The sequence below is a fragment of the Brachycentrus maculatus genome, unplaced genomic scaffold, assembly GCF_059751285.1.
Source record: "Brachycentrus maculatus isolate JH-2025_06_01 unplaced genomic scaffold, ASM5975128v1 h1tg000026l, whole genome shotgun sequence".
Lineage (NCBI taxonomy): Eukaryota > Metazoa > Arthropoda > Insecta > Trichoptera > Brachycentridae > Brachycentrus > Brachycentrus maculatus.
Genome location: NW_028280780.1, coordinates 391422 through 417515, shown reverse-complemented (window position 1 = coordinate 417515; position 26094 = coordinate 391422). Strand labels below are relative to the sequence as shown.

At 33.0% G+C, this 26094-nt stretch overlaps 1 protein-coding gene across 1 annotated transcript; it reads right to left on the bottom strand.

Moving 5' to 3' along the window:
- Positions 1-3804: 3804 nt before the first annotated feature.
- On the bottom strand, positions 3805-25696 carry AP-2alpha (adaptor protein complex 2, subunit alpha). Its single transcript, XM_088269703.1, has 18 exons — positions 25384-25696; positions 24871-24940; positions 23667-23878; positions 22847-23040; positions 21944-22175; positions 19818-20083; positions 19009-19177; positions 17287-17474; positions 16568-16700; positions 15437-15568; positions 15086-15283; positions 13172-13341; positions 9360-9497; positions 8560-8691; positions 7780-7910; positions 7119-7263; positions 5685-5889; positions 3805-4787 (listed from the first exon to the last, which is right to left on the bottom strand). The coding sequence occupies exons 2-18, from the start codon at positions 24932-24934 to the stop codon at positions 4710-4712; spliced, it is 2787 nt and encodes a 928-aa protein (XP_088125829.1). The 5' UTR covers positions 24935-24940; positions 25384-25696; the 3' UTR covers positions 3805-4709.
- Between the last annotated feature and the right edge of the window lie 398 nt (positions 25697-26094).

Sequence of the window (26094 nt, the reverse complement as noted above, 5' to 3'; positions counted from 1 at the left end):
TTGCGCAAGAATATTTTTATTTGTACGGTATAACTCCGAAGACAGCATACATTATATTCAGCCTAACATATGAATGTACTATGTATATACACATTTGTGGAATATAATCAGACATATCCAATAAACTTGAGAATAAACTCATTCCCATTCATTTTTATATTGAGCCTCTTTCGGAAAATTATCATAAATAAGTACCAGATAAGTAAGGATCATTTTGTTTTACTAAATCCACTCCAAATACAATGATCTGGGAAAAAACATATGTGTTTTGAACACATTTATGACAATTTGCCGAGAAAGGGTTGATATATTTTAATGACTAATTTTTCAATACAAGTTTAACATTACATAGAATACCAACATATATAATAAATACAAAACTGATTGTATCGAGAGAGTTCTTATTGTATCCATGAGAATATTATACAAATTATAAGCGCGAGATTGTTTGGAAGAATTTCAACTATTAACTGACTGGTCATGTTGGTACTCTCGAGGATTGTTCGAAGTCATACACATTACTTACTCTATACATACATAAATATATATAGTGAAATATATACGAGTACATTAAATATTTAAACCAAAATAAACATGAATACATTATAAAGATTCAACAAGATAAATTCATTACTAGAGTTTTTACTATAATTTTGAGGAAAACTTTGCGTAGTATGTATTGTTTATCCAGAAAATGTGCTCTATTCAAATATATTATCTATTGCAATTTTATTCTACAAAAGTGAATTCGATGTGAACTATTGAACTTAGGTCAAGGTGGATACTAATATGAGCATTTATATATATTGTTCAGATAGGTACTGACTGGATAAAAAAATGTCAAACGCATAAAAAATGCAAAATTACTCAACAAAAAGTCTACAAATGACAGACAAAATTTTGTCTTAGTAAAACATTAATTCCTTAAAATTAGACAAACATTTTCTAAATTTGGTTCTTACTTTAACATATGGACACCGTACAAGTGGTGCAATGTACATTGAAAGGAATAACTAACGATAGAGGATATAAGTTTAGTATTCCCGTGAGTTAAGATTATAGTCGTAATATTATACACAGAACAACTAACAATTAAGTTACCTTATTCTCTCTACACATGCATTAACTTTATGTATATTAAATACATTTTCAATTAATAGAGATTCAAAAAGCCTTAGATACCAAATTAGGTTGCTGAATTTCCAACTGCAAATGGTGTATTATTTTATTTGATTATTTGTCCATAGTGAAGAAAGCTTCAGTGTCATAAAACATGATATCTACAGTGCAATATCATTTTAAATCAATAACAGATTACCCTTTCTTTAGTCATTCAACTTTAGATTAAATTTGTCAAGCATAGTATCCATTTTGGAGAACATTAGCCAAGTCCGAGTGTATTACCAAGCCAAGTTTGACATTAAATATTAGAGGTTAACTGACAATTTTGACACAGAATGAAAGGTTAGCTCAAAAAGTGTCGTATGACTGAATTGTTAAATTATTTTTGACATATTTCACTTACCCAATCCCCGGACCTCAAACCTGTTATGGCATCCACGCTCCGCGATATATATTTCAGATTTTGTTGTTAATCATTTAATTTTTATTTCAAGAGCAGACACAAAAGTAAATCACAAACCTTTCAGGTAAAAATTGTACTATTGCGCTTCAAATAATACAACGATATTGAATAAAACATACAGTGTCTCGTTCTCAAATCTGGGCGCTCAACTTACTATCAACTCAATGCGAGCGAATGTTTGAAAGTACCATAGCTTAATTTTATCATATAACTGCGAAAAAGAATAGTTATTTTTGGGGTTACATATTTAGAAGATGCCAACAGTATGAAGAATAAGTCACATTTTACGACAAAAATCGTTACTATCTGAAACTCTGTTCTGAGAAATGTGACTCCAGTGACCACCACACAATATTATTATCTTTGGTGCCCATATACCGCAGTGATTGGGTCAATTTGTATTTTATTATACAGTAGATTAACCAGGATTGTTCTAACCACAAAGAGGTTTAGCCAGAATGTTTGAAAAATTCCAAATCCACATGCTTTTAAGATATAAAATGTATGCAAAAATAAAATCAATACTACATCATTTTAAAGAATGTTATAGATTAACTGAGAAATTTATAAAAATGGGATTTTTCACTATTCACTCTGGTAAATAGTCTACTGTAAATTTAAAAAAAAACATTGTAAAAAACAGATTACAACATGAATACGCCTTTAATAATATTATCTTTATGAACATGATACACATTTCATAGGAGAGATTTAAAAAATAAAAAATCTCAAATTTATATAAGTTTACAATATGTATTATTTATTAATCTAAATGGAATGATAATTCTTACCGTAGTTAATAATAAATTTTGGTATTATCATAAAAATTAAATCATGCAATATTTACAAACCGAAATAGTGGATTTGACAGTTTTTGTTGCAAAATACAAAATGGTTAATTAATTGGTATTTAAATTTTGTAGAGAATGCTGCCAATTATACACACTGACTAAAAAAGACCACTGACAATTCAATGATGATCTTTCACATTTCATAGCGCACAGCGGCAAATATCGCTGATAAAATATTTTAATTTCACCAAACCTGATGTATAAAATACATAGATGTAATGTATTTTACTATGGCTGATGAAAATTACCATAGTATTTATTGGTAACGTTTCCTCAAACGGAGATGATTTTTATGTAATTTATTTAGTAAAAAAAATGTATATTACGTAAATATTTATCGAATACATTTTCATATAAATTGTTTTCTTTGATTGAAATTTATCTCAAACACAAACCGATATAACTATTATCCCTTTAAAATTAAACAAAAATAACAAGTATCATACATTGTTTCATTAAAACTAATTAAATAATAATTGGACGAATGGGTGAGAGTAATATTTTTAATTTTAGAAAACAGATGGTGTTTTAAGTTGTAAAACGATAGAAAGAGAAGCGAGTGGTCCATGATTATGTGGAGAAATTCAGGCTATGAAGCAGTCCAGTAACATTAAAAGTGTTGTAAATTCATAATTACAAAATATATTGGCAGTTGTCTTAAAATACTAATAACGTAAGAATTTGACTTCAATATTGAAATACGTAGGCTGCTTATAGATAAGCTTCTTATAATATTTCCTGTTTACAATCAAGTGGTCTCTTTTTCTATTCATAAATAATTATTTTAAAAAAACGATTCACTATGAGATAAGATTTTTCATGCTCTGATATAGGTATGTGAAATTTTATATGCGCAATGATTTTTTCGATAATATGGGATTATAGATTTTTATAAGAAAAATCTAAGTTAATTTATAATAAATAACTAAACTGTATGTTATAAATTATTTAGTTGTACGAAGTAGCTACATGTACTCGAAAAAAATTATTATGCAAGTGTATACACAGCTTTATTGCACGTGGAATAAATAAATTGTATATTATTTACAAAGATGAAAATATTATTTAAAAAAGCAATGAATTGTTCAGAGGAAATATTTTGAAATATAAAAAATTAAGGTAAAAGTTAGCATAGTAAAAATTCCACTTTTATAGTGTGCAACAATAAAAGGTGACATTGTTTTTTTAACATTCTTAATCATAATGAGACAGGCATTATTAAATTTAATTTTTAAAATATACAAACGTATGTATACACATTTTTTTTAACTGACCAAAAAATTAATCACCAATATAAAATAATAGTACGATAATCTTCTATTTTTTTTATTCTTAATATAAAATTTCACCTAGTTTAAAAAATAATTATTTTATTTTTGGAGCTCCTCAAACTAAGTTACCTCAACAGATTTTGAACAAAAACAACACGCTACAACAGTGGCCCATGGATGACTTAAATAATGGCTATGAATCTCATTTACTTCACAATATTAATACCTATCTCATAAACAATAAAAAATAAAATTATCAGTGCATTTTATTTTAATACATACATACGAGGGATCGGGATTACATTCAAAAGCACTATATTGTCATTATCAATACTCTACTAAAGATGCTTACTTCAGTTTGACATTAAAACATTTATTATATCAGAATTTTTACATCAGCCAACAGAATACAGTAGACTCTCAATTTATAAGATTTAGTTTAACGGTGAATTTGAGTTGAAAATACAAGAAGTACTTCCTTGAACACCAAAACAGTAGTAGTTGTAGCTAAAATTGTGAATTTAATAAAGTAGCTTTACTTTCATAATCGAAGTAATTTAGAAAACAGTTTTAAAACTGTCACTATTGTGGTACGTTTGTTTGCACCAAACTTATTTTTATATACGTATAGATATGTATCTATAAAACGGAGAAGTTTTTAACAAGCGAACTAAGTAACAGGGATTTTTCCTCTCATCTTGACAAATCGGAAGTCTACTACATATACACAAATTTAATACGCTTCTAAAATAACTTTCTTTGGAATACAATAACAGTGGTATGTATTATTACACGTAACGCTACTTCTTTGTGTGTAGAAAGATATAAAAGAAGCCATTGAATTACGTATTGCATGGGAAAATATTCTTTAGCAATGGCGGCAATAATGAGCTAAATTTTGCGATTAGAAGCTAGTAATTATGAATAGAATTTCATGCCAGTTTGTTCCTTGTTTACTCTAGTTTCTGAAGGGATATTATAGTGAAGACCTTCTACATTTGATTAGAACTGATCTGTGAGTAGATTGCACACCTCCATGGAAACGGATTCTTTACTTGAGCGTACCGTCAACCGGAACATCTGGAAATATAAATTAATACATACGTATAATCGCAGTGACTAAAAATTTTGATACAATTACTGATAGAATAATTTTATTAAATCAATTTTTTCCTCAGACAATTGTTTTTATCAATATTTTGTAAGTATACCCTACCATTGTAAAAATACAAAATAATGTTTTTTTTAACCGGTCAACTGCCAAAAGTGTCTTAAAACGCATAATTTTCTATGAACGGAGCGCCGCTCATACAAAAATTACGTCTTTAGACGCGCCGTTTTAAATGGGCTATTACTAAAGAAAATCAATTATTTAAAATGTAAAAATATATTGAACGCATAGTGACATCTATTGAGAATATCTTTGCGTACTTAGAATTGATAAAAATTTGTTTTTACCACTTTAAACGTAAATTAAAGATAGCTTTGTCTTCGGAACAACTAATGGCGCTCAGGGTTGTCCAATAATCTCCGAGTTGCCGTCACTGCCGAATCCGATGACAGTGATTTTAATGTCGATTCTGATGATATTTAATTTATAATTTTTTTAAATCATACTGTGTGCGTGTATACTTTTAATATTAAACTAACAGAAACTTTTGACATTTAATTTGATTTTTATATTTTCTATGACAAATTTTGTGACAACCCTGCACCATGAACAATTAATTTTATGATTATGGATAAATGACTGCACGACTGGCGAGCTCTTCATTTATTTGGTAAGTTTTATAAATAAACTTTATTACACTTTCAATAAGGATATGTTTAGAAGGTTTTATTTTTGTCGTAAAACTCGCAGCGTGCTGGGTACCGCCATACATGTACCTGCCGGCAGTTAAAAGGTTAAAATGTTCATTTAAAATTGAATGGATTGCTTAATGATTTTTTTTTTTATATTCAATACAAAAATCAGACCTGAGCTTGCTTGTTTGGCTCCAACCGCAGCAGGCAGCCGACTTGCTGCAGCCGAGTGTGTATGATGCCCGCGCACACAAAGTTGTCCGGGTTGGGGTCGATCCCGTCCAGCAGCTGCATACCAAACCCGAGGAGCTTTGTGCGAGCGGCCCCCAAGTCCATGGGACTGCTTGACTTGAAAATCTTTTGGGCGCGCTGTTGGTCACTGCAAACATAAATGAATAAAATTGAAGTATTTAATTCCCAAATATTTTTTTTAAATTGTTAAGTATTACATTTGAAGTTGCAAAATCGATTTGGAATCTCGAAGATAAACTTTTTTTTAAAATTAAAATATTTGTCACCCTTCAATAATTGAAAATTTGCAGTTTTCTTAAAAATGGTTTCTATGTTTGGGACTTGAAATTTAGTAAATAATAATTTTGTTGGATATCTTATTTTTCTTCAAAATGACTTTCATTATTGTTCTCTGGATTATTTTCAGAGTTCAGTATGTTATTGTAAGTTGCTCCCCATCCAACGATGCCATATATGTATATTTTCATTAACTATTTGGCAGTCACTTTGTGGTAGAATCTATACATTTTTAATTTAAGTTTTACTAAGTATTATTCTTCTAACCCTTATCCGCACCCAATGGTGCATAGGGTACTGCATGGTATAGAAGTAGTGTTATCTTGATCGTTCAATACACGAAGGAAAGGTGATCAGCCTTCCGCTTCAAGTACCAGTCCAGGGTCATATTAAATAAATATTAGACTGAAAAATCACTAATATTTATTTGGACCCTCTACGGTATTCCCTAGAACCTGGGACCTCCAGCATGGTAGCCTAGCGCGCTAACCACAACACTATGGAGGTGCAAATTATGTTTTATTAGAAAATACTAATATGTACTTCTTAAAATCTATTGTGACACGTGTATCAACTTGTATATTTTCAAACATCGTAAAAATATTTGAAAATGATGCGGAATGCATTGAAACACGTGTCACACTTGATAAGAAATAAGGTTATTTACTAAGTAAAACTAAAAATGAATTATATATGTTTTCATAACATATTTTTTTTAAAAAAAAGACAATATATATCCAATAGCAGTAGTTAATCACTCAATGATTTTGAAGGAGTTGTATCGTATCGATATATATAATACTTCCATCATGCCGTTTCCCCGCAGGGGTAGGCAGAGAGGATGGAACGCCACACTCTTCTGTCCTGACATACACTCCTCGCCTCCTTCACATCCATACATCTAGTCATCCATGCCCTCCGATTACGCAGACTTTTGACACCGCCAGATTTATATGCTACGATAATATACACAGCAAAATAAAATCTCACAATTTTTGTACATGTATTATGGAAGCTAAACTATAAATTACTGACGAGGTTCATAAATATACATTTTTTCAAATAATAAAAAATGCTCACCCTCCCAAATTCTTCCATCTAGCGAAGAATGATTCTCCATTCATTTCAGTAGGTTCGAAGAATTTGTTAAGAGTCAACGGCAGTTTCATTGTTATCTTCTGGGGCACATTGTTGTACACAAAGGATACTGACATCATAGGGGCATCTGGAATAGGAAATCATGTCACACTCGTACAAAAGACTAATATTTTTCAATACAGACAACGCATTCCAAAGCAATTGCGACATTAGTGCCACACAACGCAATTATGACACTTTTCAGCTATTATTTTTAACTTTTGCTTCTTAAGAGAATTTTTTATTATTCTTAACACATAGTTGTCGGGCGGTTTTTTCATCAACCCCGACCCTAATTAGTACACTAATTAAGATCGTATACGAATCACAAGTAACTGCAAACCGAATTCCAATCTGTATATGTTTATTGGCATCTCTCGCGCTCTACCAAAAGTAAGCAAATAAAACGCTTATAAGCGTCTTCCGCTCTCTACCAACAGTATGTAAATGACATTTTAAAGCGTTTCTCGCAAACAATCTGTTAAGACATTAAGTATGACTGGACATCAATCAACCCAGATTCGAAACCAGATATCATTAATCAACTTTTTAAAGTTTTCTCTCTTCCTTTATTGAATATGAATACACTTAGTCACATTATTACCTGCATAGTCATCCATACACTCCGCAGTAATCATCTGCTGAACTTGCGCTCCGGCTTCCAGCAAAGGTTCCACGGGCTTCATCTGAACGCTCAACTTAGATACATCGTCCCATATAAGCTCCAATCGTAAACTAAAATTACAAGAAATAAACATGGAAATAAAAAAATATGCTAATTTAATATCATAGGTGCTGTCATATAACATGAATACTAAAACTATTAAAAGCTCCATTAACTGATTCGGCAGTCACTTTGTGGTATAATATATCCATGTTTAAACTATGTTTTACTTGGTAAATATCACTATTTCTTAAAATCTATTGTGACACGTGTTTCGATGCATTCCTCATCATTTCACGGTGTTTGAAAATTATGCGGAATGCATCGAAACACTTGTCACAATAGATTTGAAGAAAAATGGGTATTTAGTTACCAAAAAAAACTTAAATTAAACATCTATAACTTAAGTTCTTAATTTTCAAATGGAAAAATTTAAAGAAATATAGTGTAGTTAGGTAGCGTGTTAATTACTCTTTTACTTGTATTATTCAATTAAAAAATTTGAATAATTTCCAATTAAAGAATATTTCACAATATTGTCAAAAATTGGTAACATTTCTTAAATTATATTAAAATTTTAATTATCATTTTTTCAAATTAACAAGCTTTTACTGAAAACAAACTTTGATCATCTTATACCCAATTTGTTGTAATTGACCCGTAGAAAATGCTTTTACTCATACAACACAGCAATGAGAAATAACTTCTCAACTATATTACCTGTGCAGAGGTGCCTGTGACTTGTTCCCGTAGAACAAACCAATACGCCCCAAGTTTTGTCGAAATTCGCTCTTCACTCCTATCTGTATGAGATCATTTTCAAACAATACTCCGTTGCTCTTAAATATGAATCTGAAATATAAACAGCTTAATTGAAATACATGAAAACATTTACGCTAGTTAAATACGGAAAAATAAAACAAATGAAGGACAGCAAGTCAGATGACTGTTTTATAAATGTTTTCATTATAACAAAAACACACATTTGTGTAGTGTTACAAATGTGTGTGTCACCCGAGATCAAAGGGTAGATATATTTGTATTTTTGAAGAAGAGAAAGGGTAATTTGCATTTTGCGATACAAAATTGATGTCACATTTTTAAGTAAAAATGTGTTCTGACAAATTGACATCTGACAAGATTCTTCATTTTAAATGGCTATCACGTTGGTTGTAAACACATTGTTATCGGGCAGTTTTTTCATCAACTCCGAACCTAATTATACTCAGACAGTCTGCCGCCCAGCTCTCAGTATACTAATCACAAGTAACCACAAATTCGATTCGGATCTGTAAAATGTTTTTTGGCATCTCTCGCGCTCCATCAAAAGTAAGCAAATGGATCCTGCTCTCTATCAACACTATGTAAAAGACGCTTTTAATCGTTTCTCGCAAACAATGTGTTGACATGACTGAGAAAATTTCTGTAATTTTAACAAGAGTTCAGACACTAATGGTGTTTGTTTTAATTACTAAGCCATAAGTGCCAGCACTTCCTGCTGCTTGTGTTTGACTACTTACTTTTTGGCATTATTTTGCTGATTGTTAGAGTTGCTGTTCCGACTGTAAAGGTCGCCCAGTACATCCAGGAGACCGGAAGAATTGTTACTGTTGGATGCCGGTGGAGTGGACAAACCAAGCAGGTCCGTACTTGTAGCGCTAAAATAACAATTTTGTTTATTGTAACTGCAGACAGTTGGTAGAATTCCATATTGAATTGTTGGGTAATATATCCAAAATTAAACACGGTTTATTTGGTTGAATTCTACATTTATTTATGTATATTTCAATACGTGACGTGTTTCGTCTTCTTAGGACATTATCAAACACTCTTTGTTTGATAATGTTTGATAATGTCCTAAGAAGACGAAACGCGTCACTTATTAAAATATACATAAATAAATGTAGAATTCAACCAAATAAACCGTGTTTAACAATTTTGTAATTAAAAAAATACACTAATATATACATATTTTTACGACATAATGCACATTTCTAGTCAGTTTGTTGTACCAGTCTACTAAACAGAGTGACTTATTGGACTGGCATCGCAATTAGCTATGTGTAAATTGACCTGTCTGCCTCCGTAGTGTAATGGTCAGCATGCTCGGCTACCATTTTGGAGGTCCCAGGTAGGATTCCCAGGGTGGGGGGTCAAATAAATAATTGATTTTAATGAGTGATATTTTCACTCTAATATTTATTCAATATTACCCTGGACTGGTACCTGAAGCAGAGGGATAATCCCCTTTTTTTCGTGTGTTTACGATCAAGATAACACTGCGTTTATATGATCCAGTGCCCTATGTACAAGTGTGGTGCGGATTAGGGTTTGAAGATGAAGAAGAAGAAGACATAGTGGCTTAGTGGACTGGCATCACAATTAGTTTTATGTAAATTAGCCTTTAACTCTAACAACTTTGTAGGCCAGACATTCTGGCCTGTATGATTCTAGTAGGCAGCTCCGTGGGCCCCAATGTTTGGCCCGGCGCAGGTATAACTTTAATCACTGATTTCTCTATCACCCGAGTATATTCTACCAAAAAATATTTCAGATAAATACAGTTAATCTTAATTAACACATTGTGATCGGGCAGTTTTCGGCCGCGTACTAGTGCTGGTAACGGGTGATTTTTCGCATAATTTCGCGCTAACGTAGACCTCTAGAAAAATTGCGATAACTTCAAAAATATTTGTTTGATTTCAATACTTATTTTTGCAACTTATTTATTTTGTTTCATTTTATTTTATTATATTTAGAAATGTATTCTTCATCGTTAAACTAGTGCAGAATTTCACATAAAGCAGGAAAGTTTTGAAAAAAAAAAATTTTTTTTTTTCATAACATCCTTTATTTTACAAATTATACACAAAGATTATTTCTAAATGTAAAATAAAAATTAGTAATGTTTTAGGGTGTGATATCTTTCAAAACATTTGCCCCTGTGTAGGGGAACTTCACAAAATTTGCATATGAAGCATGTTTCACTACGCACCTTGCGCGCTGAACAGACACGACATTGCCTTTGAACAAATTTCTTCTTTCCCTTGCTTTCAATTTTGGCTATCACATGTTTGCGCATGTCCATGGAAAGCCTTCCAGGAGGGTCACGAGAAGGAGCCCTTTTCCACGAAGATGTCGATGGCCCTGGATCTTCAGAAATAACTTCTTCATGAATCCAATCGGAAGTCCATTCGAAAGCAATGTCATATAAAAATCTTTTATATTTAATCTTTTTAGTTGTAATGGAGTTGTATACAACAAAAGAATTGAATAAGGCACAATTTATCATATACATTGCCACACGTTTTGTCCATTTCGTGGTTTTTCTCAAAATATTGTAATACGATAAATATTGATCCTTTTATTGACGCCTTTCATATACTTATTGTAATCAATAAGGGCATTTGGCTTGATAATCTTTTGTCGCGTCATTCGGTCGTCATTATGGCTCTCCTTCATTTCTGCAGAATGGATAGAAGATATGAGAGATACCTCTTTCTTGGATTTCCAAACTTGTAACAATATATCATTTTTCCGACGGAATATTGTATCTCCTCTCTGTAAATCCGTTTTTTTTAGGCATTCAGGTAAGCCTCTATTTTTTCTAATGGTTCCACAAACCCTTATTTTCTTTTGTAAAAGCGCAACAGTATTGTCAACACTATTATAATAGTTATCCATATACAAATGGTACCAGACATCAGTATATGGCGAAACTACAGTTTGGATTGTTTCAATCAATCGTAGTCCTTGCGCAGCGTAAATTTCAAAATTATAGATATATCCTGTATCACTCTCGGATAATATTCTCACGAGAATCCCGTACTTTATGATTTTTCCAGCATTGTACACCCTGAAGAATAGTCTTCCTCTCCATGGTATTATGCCATCATCCAATGAGACTTGCTGTTTTGGCTTGTAGATGTTTTTGAACTTTTCAACGAAGTGATTGATTATAGGTCTTACTTTTTCCAGACGATCAGCTGGGTCAGTAATATCTTCATTGTTATTGAAATGCCAAGCGCGCCATATTTGGTTAAACCTATCTCTTGACATTGTTTTACCGAAAAACGGCGTTTCTAAAACAGGATCTGTGGTCCAATATTCATTCCGTCTATCTTTCCGTACTAGCCCCATGAATATTATGAGACCTACAAACTTTTTCATTTCCGGAATGGTGAAATCTTTCCATTTGATACCTTTGGTTTGTGATTTTAGTCGGTCGATGTTTTGATAATAATATCTGTTGGATTCAATAACCAAAGACTTAAAAAAATCGTCGTCTATGAACAATTTAAACACATCCATCTGCGTTTTTGGAGTATTATTCAAGGTAATTCCAGGAATACCAAAAAAATCTTCAAGAACTGGGGGATTATCATTTATAGGCCAACCATCAACCTCTTCTTCGTCAGAACTAGACGAAATGGTTCTGCGGGTAAATGTTGTAGGCAGTGGAATAATATCTTCATCATCAACTAGATCGCTATCATCACTATCAAAATCACTTTCACTGTCGGATAAATTGTCGGTGTATATTTCTTGGTCACTATCTTCATTGTGGTGAGACATTTTTTTATGGGATAAAACAAAATATAATAATATAACTAACTAAAAAAAATAACAAACTTTCAATCACAATCTTGGTAAAAATGTCTGTTACATCGAAAATTTATCAAAAGTATTTTAACTTTTAAACACTAAAATAAAATGTAAATATGTACATAATATATATATGTACATAATATATATATATATATATATATATATATATATATATATATATATATATATATATACATAATATCTATGTACTCAATATTTAGCTTTTAGCAACGTCCAACCACCAAAGAGTAGTGAAATAAACTAAAAAAAAATATTAATCTTCGTCTTAGTGTTGCATGTAGACCGTTATATGTACCGTTATCTATTGTCCTCAATCCCATCCAACCCATCTTTTGTTCTCAAAAGGTTTTTACCTGCATGGCTACAACCCTACAGACGTTATATAGTGAAAACTCAAGTATATTGGAACCCGTATTTGACCGTGGCCCGCGCTCCACTAACAATCTATCAAAAACGTATAAATACGTGATCCGCTTTCTAGCATTAATTTGCTAAACACGTATCAATACGTGATCCGATTACAATGTGTTAACATGGTCATACGAATTGCCAGACAGAGTGTCCCAAAATTAGGGAACCAAAATATTTATTTTAATGGTAGAAAAACGTCACATTTTTTTGGTCAGAGTAGCTGATCAGTTATGAGAAAAAATGGTCAGAGTGGAAAGGGTTAAGTTAGCAAGTGATAATTGGGATAGGATACCTAGAGTTGTGAGTATCGTGGTTATTGGTCCCGGTGATGGAAGGCGGGTGCGGACTCTTGGATGCCCTGATCTCATTGTCCGGGACCCGACCGGGCTTCTTTTTCTTTAGTACGGCCAGGATAGAAGACTCTCTCTCGGGGAATGCCGGCATCTCCTCGAGTACTGTGGCCTGATGATAAAAAAAAACATTGAAGTATATATAATCTGAAACATTCCGACACCACTTCAAATCTGATACTTTGCAAGTGCTATTCTCGGTAGGTTGTAGAAGCTTTTTGTTTTAAAAAAATATATATATTATTTGTGTTCCTATAATATCTAGGTATCTGCCGCCATGGTGTAATGGTTAGCATATTTAGCTACTGTGCTGGAGGTCCCGGGTTCTATTCCCAAGGGGAGGTGAAAATAAATATTAGTGATTTTACACTCTAATATTCATTTGATATTACCTTAAACTGGTCCCTGAAGCGCAGGAGTGATCACCTTGCCTTCATGTAAGTAACGATCAAGTTAACACTGCGTCAATATGATGCAGTGCCCTATGCACCATTGGGTGCGGATAAGGGTTAGAAGAAGAAGATAATATCTAAAAGTATTTAAATTTAATAAAATCTTCAAATAATCGTGTTTGAAGTAAGTTTTTGAAATAGAAATCAAGATGTTGCAAAGTGGGTCATCATTATATTTTTTGGACTTTGTACAAAATTTTGTATTGATTTTGCTGAGTTGGTGTATGATATCAGCACCCAAAGTTACGTCATTATTATTTCCATATATGACTCGCAGGTCAAAAACATTTGACATCTCTGGTGTAATTGGCGAAATTGTGAAATAACATTTACATTTTAAATGTTGCATTATATTGTTATCTGTTTGCTCCGGACAAAAAAATACTGGAATAAAATTATTGTTTTTCTTTGTTTATGTGATAAGTAAAAGGAGATGAATGGATTTACTATACTGTATAATACATCGAACAAGCAGTATAAACCGGTCAATAAGTAAGTCGGGTCATACCAAAAGTCGTCCTATCAGTTCATAGCGTTCAGAATGAAATTGAATTAAAATTTTAATGTTTTTCCTTATATAAAAACAACTATGTATACAGTTCAAATATTAATTGTTAAATCAAACACAGATTTTTTAGTCTACTATATTTTGAGTCTAAAAACAACTATACAGTTCCACTATTATTGCATATAAAAACCTTTTGGTTGTCTGTATGAAAAAAAAAATTAGTTGAGACGAAATTTCAAAAAACCCACCTTGTGTGGGTTTTACAATTAGACTCATCAAATAAAATTAATTTCATTTGATAAGTCTAATTGTGAAGCCACATAGAGCCTTAGTTCAAGCCTTGTATTCAATTCAACGCTAAGACAGACTAAAGATAAACCTTTCTTCAATTTATTTTGCAAATGTCGAGAATCAAATACGTGACATCAGTGGCGCTGTAGAGTATCAAACAGACTACGACACAATGCCAGTCAAATGTCAATATGGACATACATTGCAGTAAAACTATCAAAGTGAGTGCGGAAAAATAATATTTTACTACACATTTGTCAGAGAGATGAACTAGAGATAATTGAAAAGATTTAGAAAAGTTCTTTAAGGTGGTATGGGCACGTAGAGTGAATGGATAACAAGAGAATGACTTAGAAAGTGTATTTGGCAAATGTGAATGTAAGAACAAGAATGGTCAAATAAATCTTGCCACAACCAGATCAATCAGAACCCAAAATCTGGTGGTAAAGAGTCGTAATCGGAGGGCATGAATGACAAGATGTATGAATGTGAAGGAACCTAGGAGTGTATATCAGGAGTATATATCTATCCTCTCAGCCTATCCCTATAGGGAAACAGAGTGATGGTAGTAATAGCAGTAGTAGGCAGAGGGATGAAATGCCTACCAGGACATCAGAGCTTGCGATGATGCTGAGTTGGAGGTACTCTGAGGCTCTTTGCTGCAGTTCAGCATCGGCCGAACGGAGATTGGAATGCTGCCGGAACACGTCCTGGATCTGGGTGCGGATTTCGGGGAACAGGTTCACAAACTTCACGTACGTGGACAGCAGGAGGGCTCGAGTCATCGGAGAACAGAGATGGTACTGGAAAAATTACAAACTTGTTTAAAAAAATCAACAAAAAATACACATTGATGCCGTTGATGATGTCGCAGATGAAGAAGTTTCACCCAAATTATTTTTAACATCCATCTTGGTGAATCGAGATTGTAGTGACTAGTTAAATGATGCAGTTACCTTAGAATGCAGAAGCTGGAACTGGACCAGGGGTGAAGATCTCTGGTCGCCGGCAATCAGGTTGCCAAACTCTCCCAGGATGTATCCTCCGACCTTCACCATGTTCTCGTGACAAGCCGGGGCTTGCAGCGCCTGAAAACATAGCAATGTTTATCCCAGAGTCTAGCATAGTATCTCTCCACACATAGTTTTTTGGTCGAAAATGGGCGCGACGAAAATTAAAGAATGTCAGTATTTTCACTTCCACGGTGGCATTGAGATTGAAAAATAATACATAATACGATAATAATGGCGAAGTGAAATTATTTGATTTCATTAATTGATTCAGCAGTCCTTTGTGGTAAAATCTATCCATTTTTAATTTAAGCTTAACTTAGTAATAGTGTTTGAAAATGAATGGAAACATGTGTCACAACAGATTTTAAGAAATAGTGGTATGTATTTAATAAGTTAAACTTAAATTAAAAATGATATGATTTGAAAAGAAGGAAGAACCGGTATATGATAAGACGCTGATCGATCATACTAAATTTATATACATACTAGATTTTCATATTTTATGATGTTAGTTTTTAAGTTTAAAAAATTACAATATTATCCAATAAGACTACTACTACTACCATCACGCCGTTTCCCCGCAGGGGTAGGCAGAAAGGATGGAACGCCACACTTTTCTGTCCTGACATACACTCCTCGCCTCCTTCACATCCAATAAGAAGTTTAATAAAATTGCATTCCATAAACACGTTTGCCACAATGGAATATTGTTTTATATTACCAATGAGTTTTCATGTTTCCATTTTATTCCATAACAGAAACAAATATTCAATATATGAAACACAACATTTGAAGGAAAACTTGAGTCCATACAAGACACACATAATTTGATAGATGATTTACCGCCATAGATAAAATCAAAGACAATGAAAGATCGCACAGAGAAACAAACATTCTATTTTGTCAATGGCACCTGTCAATATGATTCGTCAAAATTCTTATAATTTTCAGCCAATGAAGAATATATAACTTACTAAAGTGAATGGTATTTTCTGCTGTTTTACTTTTGTTACTTATTAAAAGCTTAGGCATATAAATATAATTTAAAAAAAAATTAATAAATAAAAATAATACCTCAAATACAGTTTTAGCTGCGTAGCCTTGTACTTCTTCCCTGTTGATGACTATCTGTATAACTCGATACCACACTTCCTCAGACACATAGTCTCCGGCTATTCTTATCAAGTTAAGTATCACATCCACATACCTGCAAATATATGTAACATGAAACATACACCGTAACAATAAAAATAAAAATATCAATGTTCCTTTGTTCAAAATCGTTCATCTAAAGTAATTCACTGATTGCTATGAAATGTTGACACAATGTTGCATTTGAATACGTGCATGTTCAGCCTCAAAATAAATAAAAATGTAACATTTGAGTGGCGTTTTTACCTGTCAGATTATTTTTTGTTTTTTTTTTTAAACAGCTTTTGCGACAGCAATGACAGCGCCATCATTTGAACGTAAGAGCAACACATGCAATAAAAAAAAATGTAGCTCATGGCAGACAGCATGCTTTTTTACAGCTGCCATCACTTCAGCATTTTCAATATTTTCGATTGCGTTGTTGTTCTATAGATTTTTAATATTTTCATTTCAATTTCGATTTCACAAGCATTTTGAAATTAAGACGTACTAGAAATGTGTACTTTCTTTTTCATTTAACCAGACGAAGCCACAGCAACGCGTGGCCTGATACAGCTAGTTAATAATAAGAAAAACTTTTTTGAAGCATAACTATTGAAAAAAAGCTCATTAATATTACAATTTGAATATCAAACACTGACCATGTGAAGTCTGTCGCATATTTCTCGGCCAATATGGCCACCTTAAGGACCATCTCCTCTCTAATGGAATAGTCAGCCGTTTCCAGGTAAGCCAACATCTCCTGCACAATCTCCTCGGCGTTTGACTTGTCACACATGGCGTAAAGCAAATCCACAGCCTGCTGGCGGACCGATACGTCTTTCTCCATCTAAAATAAAAGGAAAATATTATTCTTTATTAATTCATTCGGCAGTCACATAGTGGTAATATCTACCCTTTTATTTTTTATAAATATTTACTTGGTAAATACCACTATTTCTTCATATTTATTTTAACAAGTGTTTCGATACATTCCACATTATTTCTACTGTAATGTTGGAGAAGGCCAATTAAAATATTAATAAATAACACAAATAGCTACTCAATATTTTTCAACGTAAAATGTTTCTCATGCACTAATAGGTTTATATTGTTGTTTTTTCACATTTTTGAAATACCAACATATTTTAACATGAACAGTGGGAAATGTGGGACGTCAAGATAGAAATTGCCATTTTTCATACATTTTTAGTGTTTATCAGCTTTTAATAAAAAAAATAATACAGGGCTGCTAACATATGGTTTCAATTCATTAAAATTCATAAATATTTTTTGGGAAAAAAACATACAAAATATGCATTTAAAAAATAATAATTTTTACAATTTATTATGAAAATTCAATTCGTGACCTGGTTGAGAATGGCAAAAAACACAAATTGACACTAATTAAAAAACTTTTTTTGTTTATAGTAGTAAGTATATTCATGTTTTTTTTTATACAAAAAACCCATCCCAAATCCGTTTCAAACAAAAGGTTTTTTTTCGGCACCTAGCATTCAAGTATGGGCAGAAATTTTTTAATTGTTGGGTAATATATCCAAAATTAAACAAGGTTTATTAGATTGAATTTTACATTTATTTATGTATATGTTAATACGTGACGCGTTAGAGTGTTTGATAATGTCTTAATAAGACGAAACGCATCAAGTATTAATATATACATAAATAAATGTAGAATTCAATCCAATAAACCTTGTTTAATTTTGGATATATTACCCAACAATTCAATATGGAATTCTACCAACTGTCTGCAGATACAATAAATAAGAAAAAATTTATATAAAATATAACTACAATTGGAAATAAAACATTGAAAAACATAAATATTATATTTTTGGTTTTGGTATTTTATTTAAAGATCACTGTATTGCTTTGTAGCAAAGGTTGCCTAAATGGGGACTATATATGGTCACGATTTTCAATATTTGTAGATTATAGCACCCTTCGGCAGCTTGTGCACTACACGGAATTTTACCGTCCGGCAGTCCGGTTTTGAAAAATAAAATCGACTACGACAGATTAGCGTGATCGAATTTACGCGCACCGTGATCACAAACCAATCGAGCACACCGATCCAAAGAAAAAAAGACAAAAGTACGAGCCAATCCAAGCCAATCATCCGTTTTATATGCTAACTAAAGTGCCAGACGGTAAAATTCCGTGTAGTGCACAAACGCCCTTAAGGTAGTATTTTACGAAGATGGTGCTTCATAAATTATCCAAAATTATTATTATTATTATAAGAGGCCAAATTTGACATAGAATGAGAAAATGCATATCTATAGAGCAGTAACATATCATAATGAGATGAGAATTTGTTAAAATTCTGTACATACAAAAATGAGACAGGATAAAATAGTCACCTTCATGGACAGAATGACGACATCTTCGTGCTTCTTCACAGCCTCGTGCGAGAACTCTGAAGTGGCGAGGTGGCACATGGACTCCAGAGCCAGGTATCGAAGGTTGGTTTCCCGATTGCTCAAGAACTGCCCCAGCTGGTTGCAAGCGCGTACTAGGAGATTCGCTTCACTGCGGACAAAATCATTCGCGAAATTATAACAGAGCAAAATGATTGCAATTATCACAAGTGTGATTCAATAGACAAGGGATGAGGTAACATAACTACATGGAAATAAGGCCTACATTAGAAAAAAGATGATAGTTGACATTAAAATTTTCCCCGATTGAATATAGCGAACCGCATAACTACATGGTTATCATCCTTTTTCTAATGTAGGCCTTATTTCTATGTCGTTGTGTTGTCAAGGTAGTATTTTACGAGAATGGCTCGATATAAATTATTCAAAAATATGATTTTTATTTTTAAATGAAACAGCTATGAACCTAATACTTTCAAAATCATTTTTTAGTTAAAGGACTGCTCTGGTGTATATATAATTCTATTCCTACATTTGGAACTAATTTTTAAGATTTAATGACATCGAAATTTTATTATTCATTGAAAGGCAGTATTAGTGACTTTTTTATATTGCAGGCAATACTTTTTCACATGCAGTCTTCAAAAATATTACTTTGTGAATTCGGAACACTCTTTGTGACAGTTAAAAATAATTTGATTAAAATGACGGTGGTTGATATTTTTTTTTCTATATACATATTTCCTAGATCGCAGTAATAACTACAGCACTTATTCATTATAAAGGATTACCTGTCATTATGGATGATGAGTGAGATGGCCTCAAACAGCACGGCATTCTTGGCGTTGCTGTGCTGCACCTTCTTGGACTTGGGCGGCTCCTGCGCCTTGTTCAGGATGGTCTCCAGGCACTCCGACAGGCGGCCGCGCACGCCGGGCTCGTCCGCCGCGGGCGGGGAGTAGTTCTGCAGCAGCCGAAGCAGCTTCACAGACAGCCACGGCGCCGGCACAAAGTAGTACGTGTAGTCCTGCAGGTCCGTGTAGCTGGCCGTTACAATCTGCAAGGGGGAAATCAATCAGTCACAATTAATCACTAACTGCTGTCTATCACAATCTGTGAAGCAAATCTGCAAGGGGGAAATCAATCAGTCGCAATTTATCACAAACTGCTGTCTATCACAATCTGTAAAGTAAGTCTGCAAGGGAGAAAACAATCAGTCACAATAAATCACAAACTGCTATCTATCACAATCTGTGAAGCAAGTCTGCAAGGGGGATATCAATCAGTCACAATTAATCACAAACTGCTGTCTATCGAAGAGCAGAAAAGAGAGGAAGAACAAGATCTCCCACACGATCGACCGATCAAGTTAAAGCAGCAGCAGGCACCTCGGTGGTTGGACCGCTACGTGCAGCGCAGTCAAGGGATAACTGGAGAAGAGTCATTGCTTCCACAAGGGTCACAACCCTCAGTAATGAGGACTAATACGGAGAAGAAAAAAAGCTCTTTATCACAATCTGTACAGTGGTCAGTTATTAAAATCAAAAAGTTAGCGAGCTGTGACTTGTTGCGAGGGAATAAATCCAGCAAACCTTCACATCCAGAAAAAGTAACTAGTAGTTGATAGTGTATGACAACCTGAAATGATGAAATAAGGCAGTAGCAATTAAAAAGTTAATACATTGTAGTCAAGCAGTTGTTTCATCACTCCCGACCCTAATTATACTCAGACAGCCTGCCGCCCGACCCTCAGTATACTAATCACAAGTACCCGTAAACCCAATTCCAATCTGTACAATATATTTTGGCATCTCTCATGCTATACTAAAAGTTGGCAAATATGTACAATGGTTATAAGCGTCTTCCGCTCTCTACCAACAGTATGTAAAAAACGCTTTTAAGCGTTTCCCGCAACGAAATGTGTAAATAAAGTGTCGCCTTTTGCAATAAAATTACATAATTCGCTCACTCCTTTCAAAAACGTCATAAATCAAAAATCGACAATTTTCAGTTGTGCATGTTTTCGGAATGCCCAGAAAATGTACTACATCTCAGCAAAAGAGGCATATTTTCAACTCAATATTTACCCGCTACAGGGCAAAAAGTGTTGTTTTTGCATTTTGAAGAAAAGGTATTGTTTAATTATTTTTTTAAATATACTTAATATTTTTCAAATGGAGAAAAAATCTTCAGGTTTTACCTAAAAAGATCTGTTGCACAGCAAAAAGTTCAATAAGTGGCTTGATATTTATTTTTAATACATTGTATTATATTTTTAAACTTTAAAAACATGCTCCTGAAAAATTGAGTTTTTTGATTTATGACGTTCTTGAAAGGAGTGAGCGAATTATCTATCACAGTTTGCAAGGGAAAAAAAAGTTAATAGCTAGTCACAATTGGCAAGGGTAAAAACAACTCAGTTGATTATCACAATTTAAGAGGTAAAACAAGTAAGCAGTCTGTCATGACTCACAAATTAAGGTAGCTCCAATTTGGTAATAAAAAAAACCATTTTTTTCACAATATTTCCTTCATATTCTCATATCTGCTATACTACTATAGACTGATAGTGAATATTAGTGCTATTCCCACTAAGGGTACCGGTTTGAAGTCATTGTTGTACTATTTATATTATAAGCAACTTCTTCTTCTCTTCAAACCCTCATCGCACCCGATGGTGCATAGGGCACTGCATTATATACACACACAATGTTATCTTGATCGTTAACACATAAAGGAAAAGTGATCAGCCACCCGCTTCAGGTACCAGTCCAGGGTAATATTGAATAAAAATTAGAGTGCCAAAATCACTTTTATTTATTTGACCCCCCCTCCCCCTGGAAATCGAACCCGGGACCTCCAGTACGGTAGCCGAGCGTGCTGACCATTACACTAAGGAGATGGACAAGCAACTTACCCGACTCAATCTAGAGACAGCCAAATTGACGCATCCCTTGTATTCATCGGGATTCTTCTTGACAAGAGCGTCGATGAGCGAAGTAGCGGCGGTAACCACACCCATATGCTGGTCGTTCAAGAGATGGATGATGCGAGAGGTCCACTCTTCGCCGGGGATTATCTCAGGAGAAGTGCGGAACAGGCGTAGAAGACAGAGGGCGGCGGATTGTTTGACTACGTCCATAGTATCCCTGTAACGAGTATGTAATACAACATCAACAAATTGTAACTACAATTGTTGATTTCTGTAAAACATCCAACAAGTAATTATAAAAATAACAAATGTTTTTATTTTAAATGAGTAGAATTGTCTAACTATGCATTGATCCATAAACATGTTATTTTTTTTATTTTAAAATAAAATAAAACTTTACACTTAGTCGGATGAGAGTCAAACAGTATCAAATTATTTGAATATTTGTGAAAAACCTAGGGATGAAAATCACGTTAAATTTTAAAGACAATCTTTTTTCAGAACACAAATAGAAGATCTATTTGAATAAACATTCACCAAATAAAAATACTGTTTATTAATACTATTCATATTCGAGGTTTCAAATTTCAATATCAGATGCCGATATGGAAGACTGTTGATTTTCACAGGAAGATGTGTCGTAAATGAATATGTATTTTGAAAAAAAAAGAACAATTTCTAGATAAAATAAGAAGAAAAAAACAGCATCATATTTTGGCAGCACATGAAATATTCAAGTTGAATGATATTTTCTCCCCTTTAAATGGTGCCTTCAATAGTAATATGTACTGGATATAGGAGTAATAATTACACATGCACATGAACAATTTAAATTGCAAAACATCAATATTTTAAATATCTTTGACATTTAAAAGTCGATATACATACCCGGAAACAAGAAGTTTGGGAATTTCAGTTCCAAAGGCCTCCGCCATATCCTTGCTGCCAATATTGGCAATGCACTGCAGCGCCAGGTTGACATGAATTGGATTACGTGACTGCAGATCGTTCTTGATGCTTTGGATGATCAACTTTATGAGATCACTGTTAGTGTTGACCAACACAGAGATGAATAAATATCCCTAAAAAAATATTGTCTATTATAAACACAAATTATAAGTTTACAATCTAAAAATCAATTAGCTCTTTGTCTGTATACATACATCCACGTAAAGACAAATTAAAAATATATAAAACCTTCATTTACAAAACCAACGCTAAATGTGAATATCCCTGGCGTTGTATGTTTCAAAATATTTCATAATTATTTTTGGTTACAATAATACCAAAAGAAATTTTATACAAAAAAAGTGATCGACAATGTTGTCAGATACAGAAAAATTACATCCTGTTAAATATCTTAAGCAGACAGACAATACCTTTAAATGATTGTTTTACCCTAAGTTCGTAATCATATTTGGGAGTGCTGTGAATACACCCAAATGGCGCATAGGGCATCACATAAGAAGCAGATGGAGTCGACTCATTAATTAATGGTACAAAGCTATGGTGATGAGTATTGCGCTTCAAATCCAAACCACATACCACACATTTACACATATTGGGTAGTCCGACAGACGAAAGCTTACGAATCCAATGTTAAATAGGCTACTTCTTTTACTATCGTGCTATAAAATGGGACATTAATGCCGCTAGAACAGGTTTCTTAATTATTGATTGAGGTAACCATAAAAAAATGCAAACTTACAATCTGTTTTTCCGAGTATTTGTTGGAGGAGAGAAGGTTGACAGCCTCCATATGGCCGAAATCAATATCATGGCCCAAGAGGAAAATGAAGAGCAGCTTGCAGACATACTTCTTCTTCTGGTATCCATCTAATGTCTTATCTCCTTTGAACTTACTGCGGATGTTAGCTAGCTCCTTGTTGATTCTCTTTATTTCTGCTTCTTTACTTTTGCCTAGTCAAAAAGAGATTGAAATTATCGCAATTGTCAATAAGTTATGTTGAAAATAGTGAAAGACAAACAAAAAAAAAAACCATAGCAGATGTTAAATTTTCAAAAAAGTAGAGAAATGAGTTTTAATCTGATATTCAGAGTCATTGATGATGAACCATCAAATGAAACTAAAACTCGACTTAAGTGTCTGTGAATGATCAATAAGATTGTGAATGATAAGTGAATATTGTGCATTGATTATCACAGAATTTATTGAAGTAAATGCTATTTGCGATTTCTCATTGACAGAACTAGAATTTTAATATAAGACAATATCTATATTTTGTCTATAGTGGCAAAGCAGTAGCCAAATTGAATCAATTTTGTCACGGTTTAGTCAAAAATCAAAACTTTGATTTGAGTTTAGAAATAAATTACTTGAATAATGTGCAGGTTTTGTCAAATACGAAAGCAGAACTAACTTTAGTTATGCTAAACTTATTTAGAATGATATCTGGTAGCATTTTGTTTAATTTGTTGAATTTGTTGACCATGGAACGTGATTTTATTCAACTTCTAATTTGATGATATTGCAATTTTCAAAGGATAAGAAATACAGTCTCGTTAAGGATTATAATATAACTCCAACAAATGAACCATTACATCTATGTATGCGTAGTATATAACACAGTTAAAATATCACAAGTTTTAATGTTATTTGTGAAATTACTAACATCACCAAGTTGCCAGGAATTCAGATATCTCACATGTTCTGATATGGCTTATCTTGCTAATTATTTTTTATTTATTTAGGAAATACTTGGAATATGGACATATTTTTGCATTTCAAAACCCGATAATGCAAAAACGTACATTGTTACAAGGATTTTAAAAATGTTTCTTAAAGATAATGGTTATAACCAATTCAAACTCCATTAGTCTATACAATTTTTTGAACCTTTCTGAATTAAATCTTTGAAGTTTTCTTTTACTAAATATAAAAACAAACTTACAATTTCTGATGTCTGCGATGAACACCGCCAATCCTCGCATTCCATCGCCTCGAACAGCAGGCATCTTGGCCTGAAATTAAATATTTAACAAAAAAGTGTTAATCACTTTATCACACAACTATAACAATGTATAAACGAGATTTATTTAGACGCCCACAATGTTTATATTCAAAGCAACGATTTAAAACCTTATCAACAATTAACACATGAATATGCAGACATTCAGCAGATAAGCTAAAAAAACAGCCAACACCACAATATTGAATATGAAGAAGGGAGATTGGAATATAAAACATTATTCATATTGATATAGTAATGAAAATTATCTACAGGTAAATTTCACTTCTTGCACGATCTAATAATACTATTTTTAGAGTGACATTTTGTAATAAATACTAGTCAATCATACAAAATATGACAATCGCGATAGGTGCACTTCATTGAAAAAAGGAGCCTCCCTCTGACATTTTAAGTGGCGGTTTATTGATAAAATAGTTATTTTAGAAAACATACCTATTAAGCAAACACCGATCTTTTATATTCCTCGGTTACTTTATTCAAATTACGCCGAAAAACTCATTTATACCGAACTAGCGAAAAGTGAATCCGTCAATGACAAATTCACGGTCCTCAGCTCGGCTCGCATACCAAGCGACACTCGACACGCAGCCAGCACGACCCCGATTGAAATGAAAGCGGAAGACGTCCTATCTTTTTAATTTTACTGATTTAAACGATAAATTGAATGTAATTTGATTGATTAACAATTAAAGGCAGGGCTCTATCGGTTGATCTGGGTTTTATTATATTTTTTGTCACGATTATCGAATAAAATGAATTTTTTAAAGTACCTACCCAAATATATTATAATATTGTTCAGTTTTTCAATTCTGGTTTAAAAATATTTTTAATGTAGCGCTGAATGACCGAATTAATGATTCCTTTTATTGCGACCGTGACACAAGAGCCTTGGACTGATGCTGTACTGCCTTGATCGACAGTAACTGTAGTTATTGCACGAGAAAGATGACAAGCCTTACGCTTTAGATGGACTTCCAGGAAACGAAAGGAATAGACTGAAAAAACATACTAGGTTTATGTCTAGCCATTAGAATGGTAACCAAACGCATCTAATAACTTGTTTATATCATGTTTTGTTTTCACTTTTATTCTTTATTTGTAAATTCAGAACCGAGCTTTTCCTATTTTCATTGATGAATGAAA

Bases quoted from the DNA above. Each gene is read 5' to 3' on its own strand.
- AP-2alpha (XM_088269703.1), bottom strand. From the start codon at position 24,934: ATGCCTGCTGTTCGAGGCGATGGAATGCGAGGATTGGCGGTGTTCATC. The intron at 20,084-21,943 runs GTAAGTTGCTTG...TCCCCCTTGCAG, and splicing joins CTGTCTCTAGATTGAGTCGG to ATTGTAACGGCCAGCTACAC. The intron at 7,911-8,559 runs GTAATATAGTTG...TTGTAATTTTAG, and splicing joins TCACAGGCACCTCTGCACAG to TTTACGATTGGAGCTTATAT.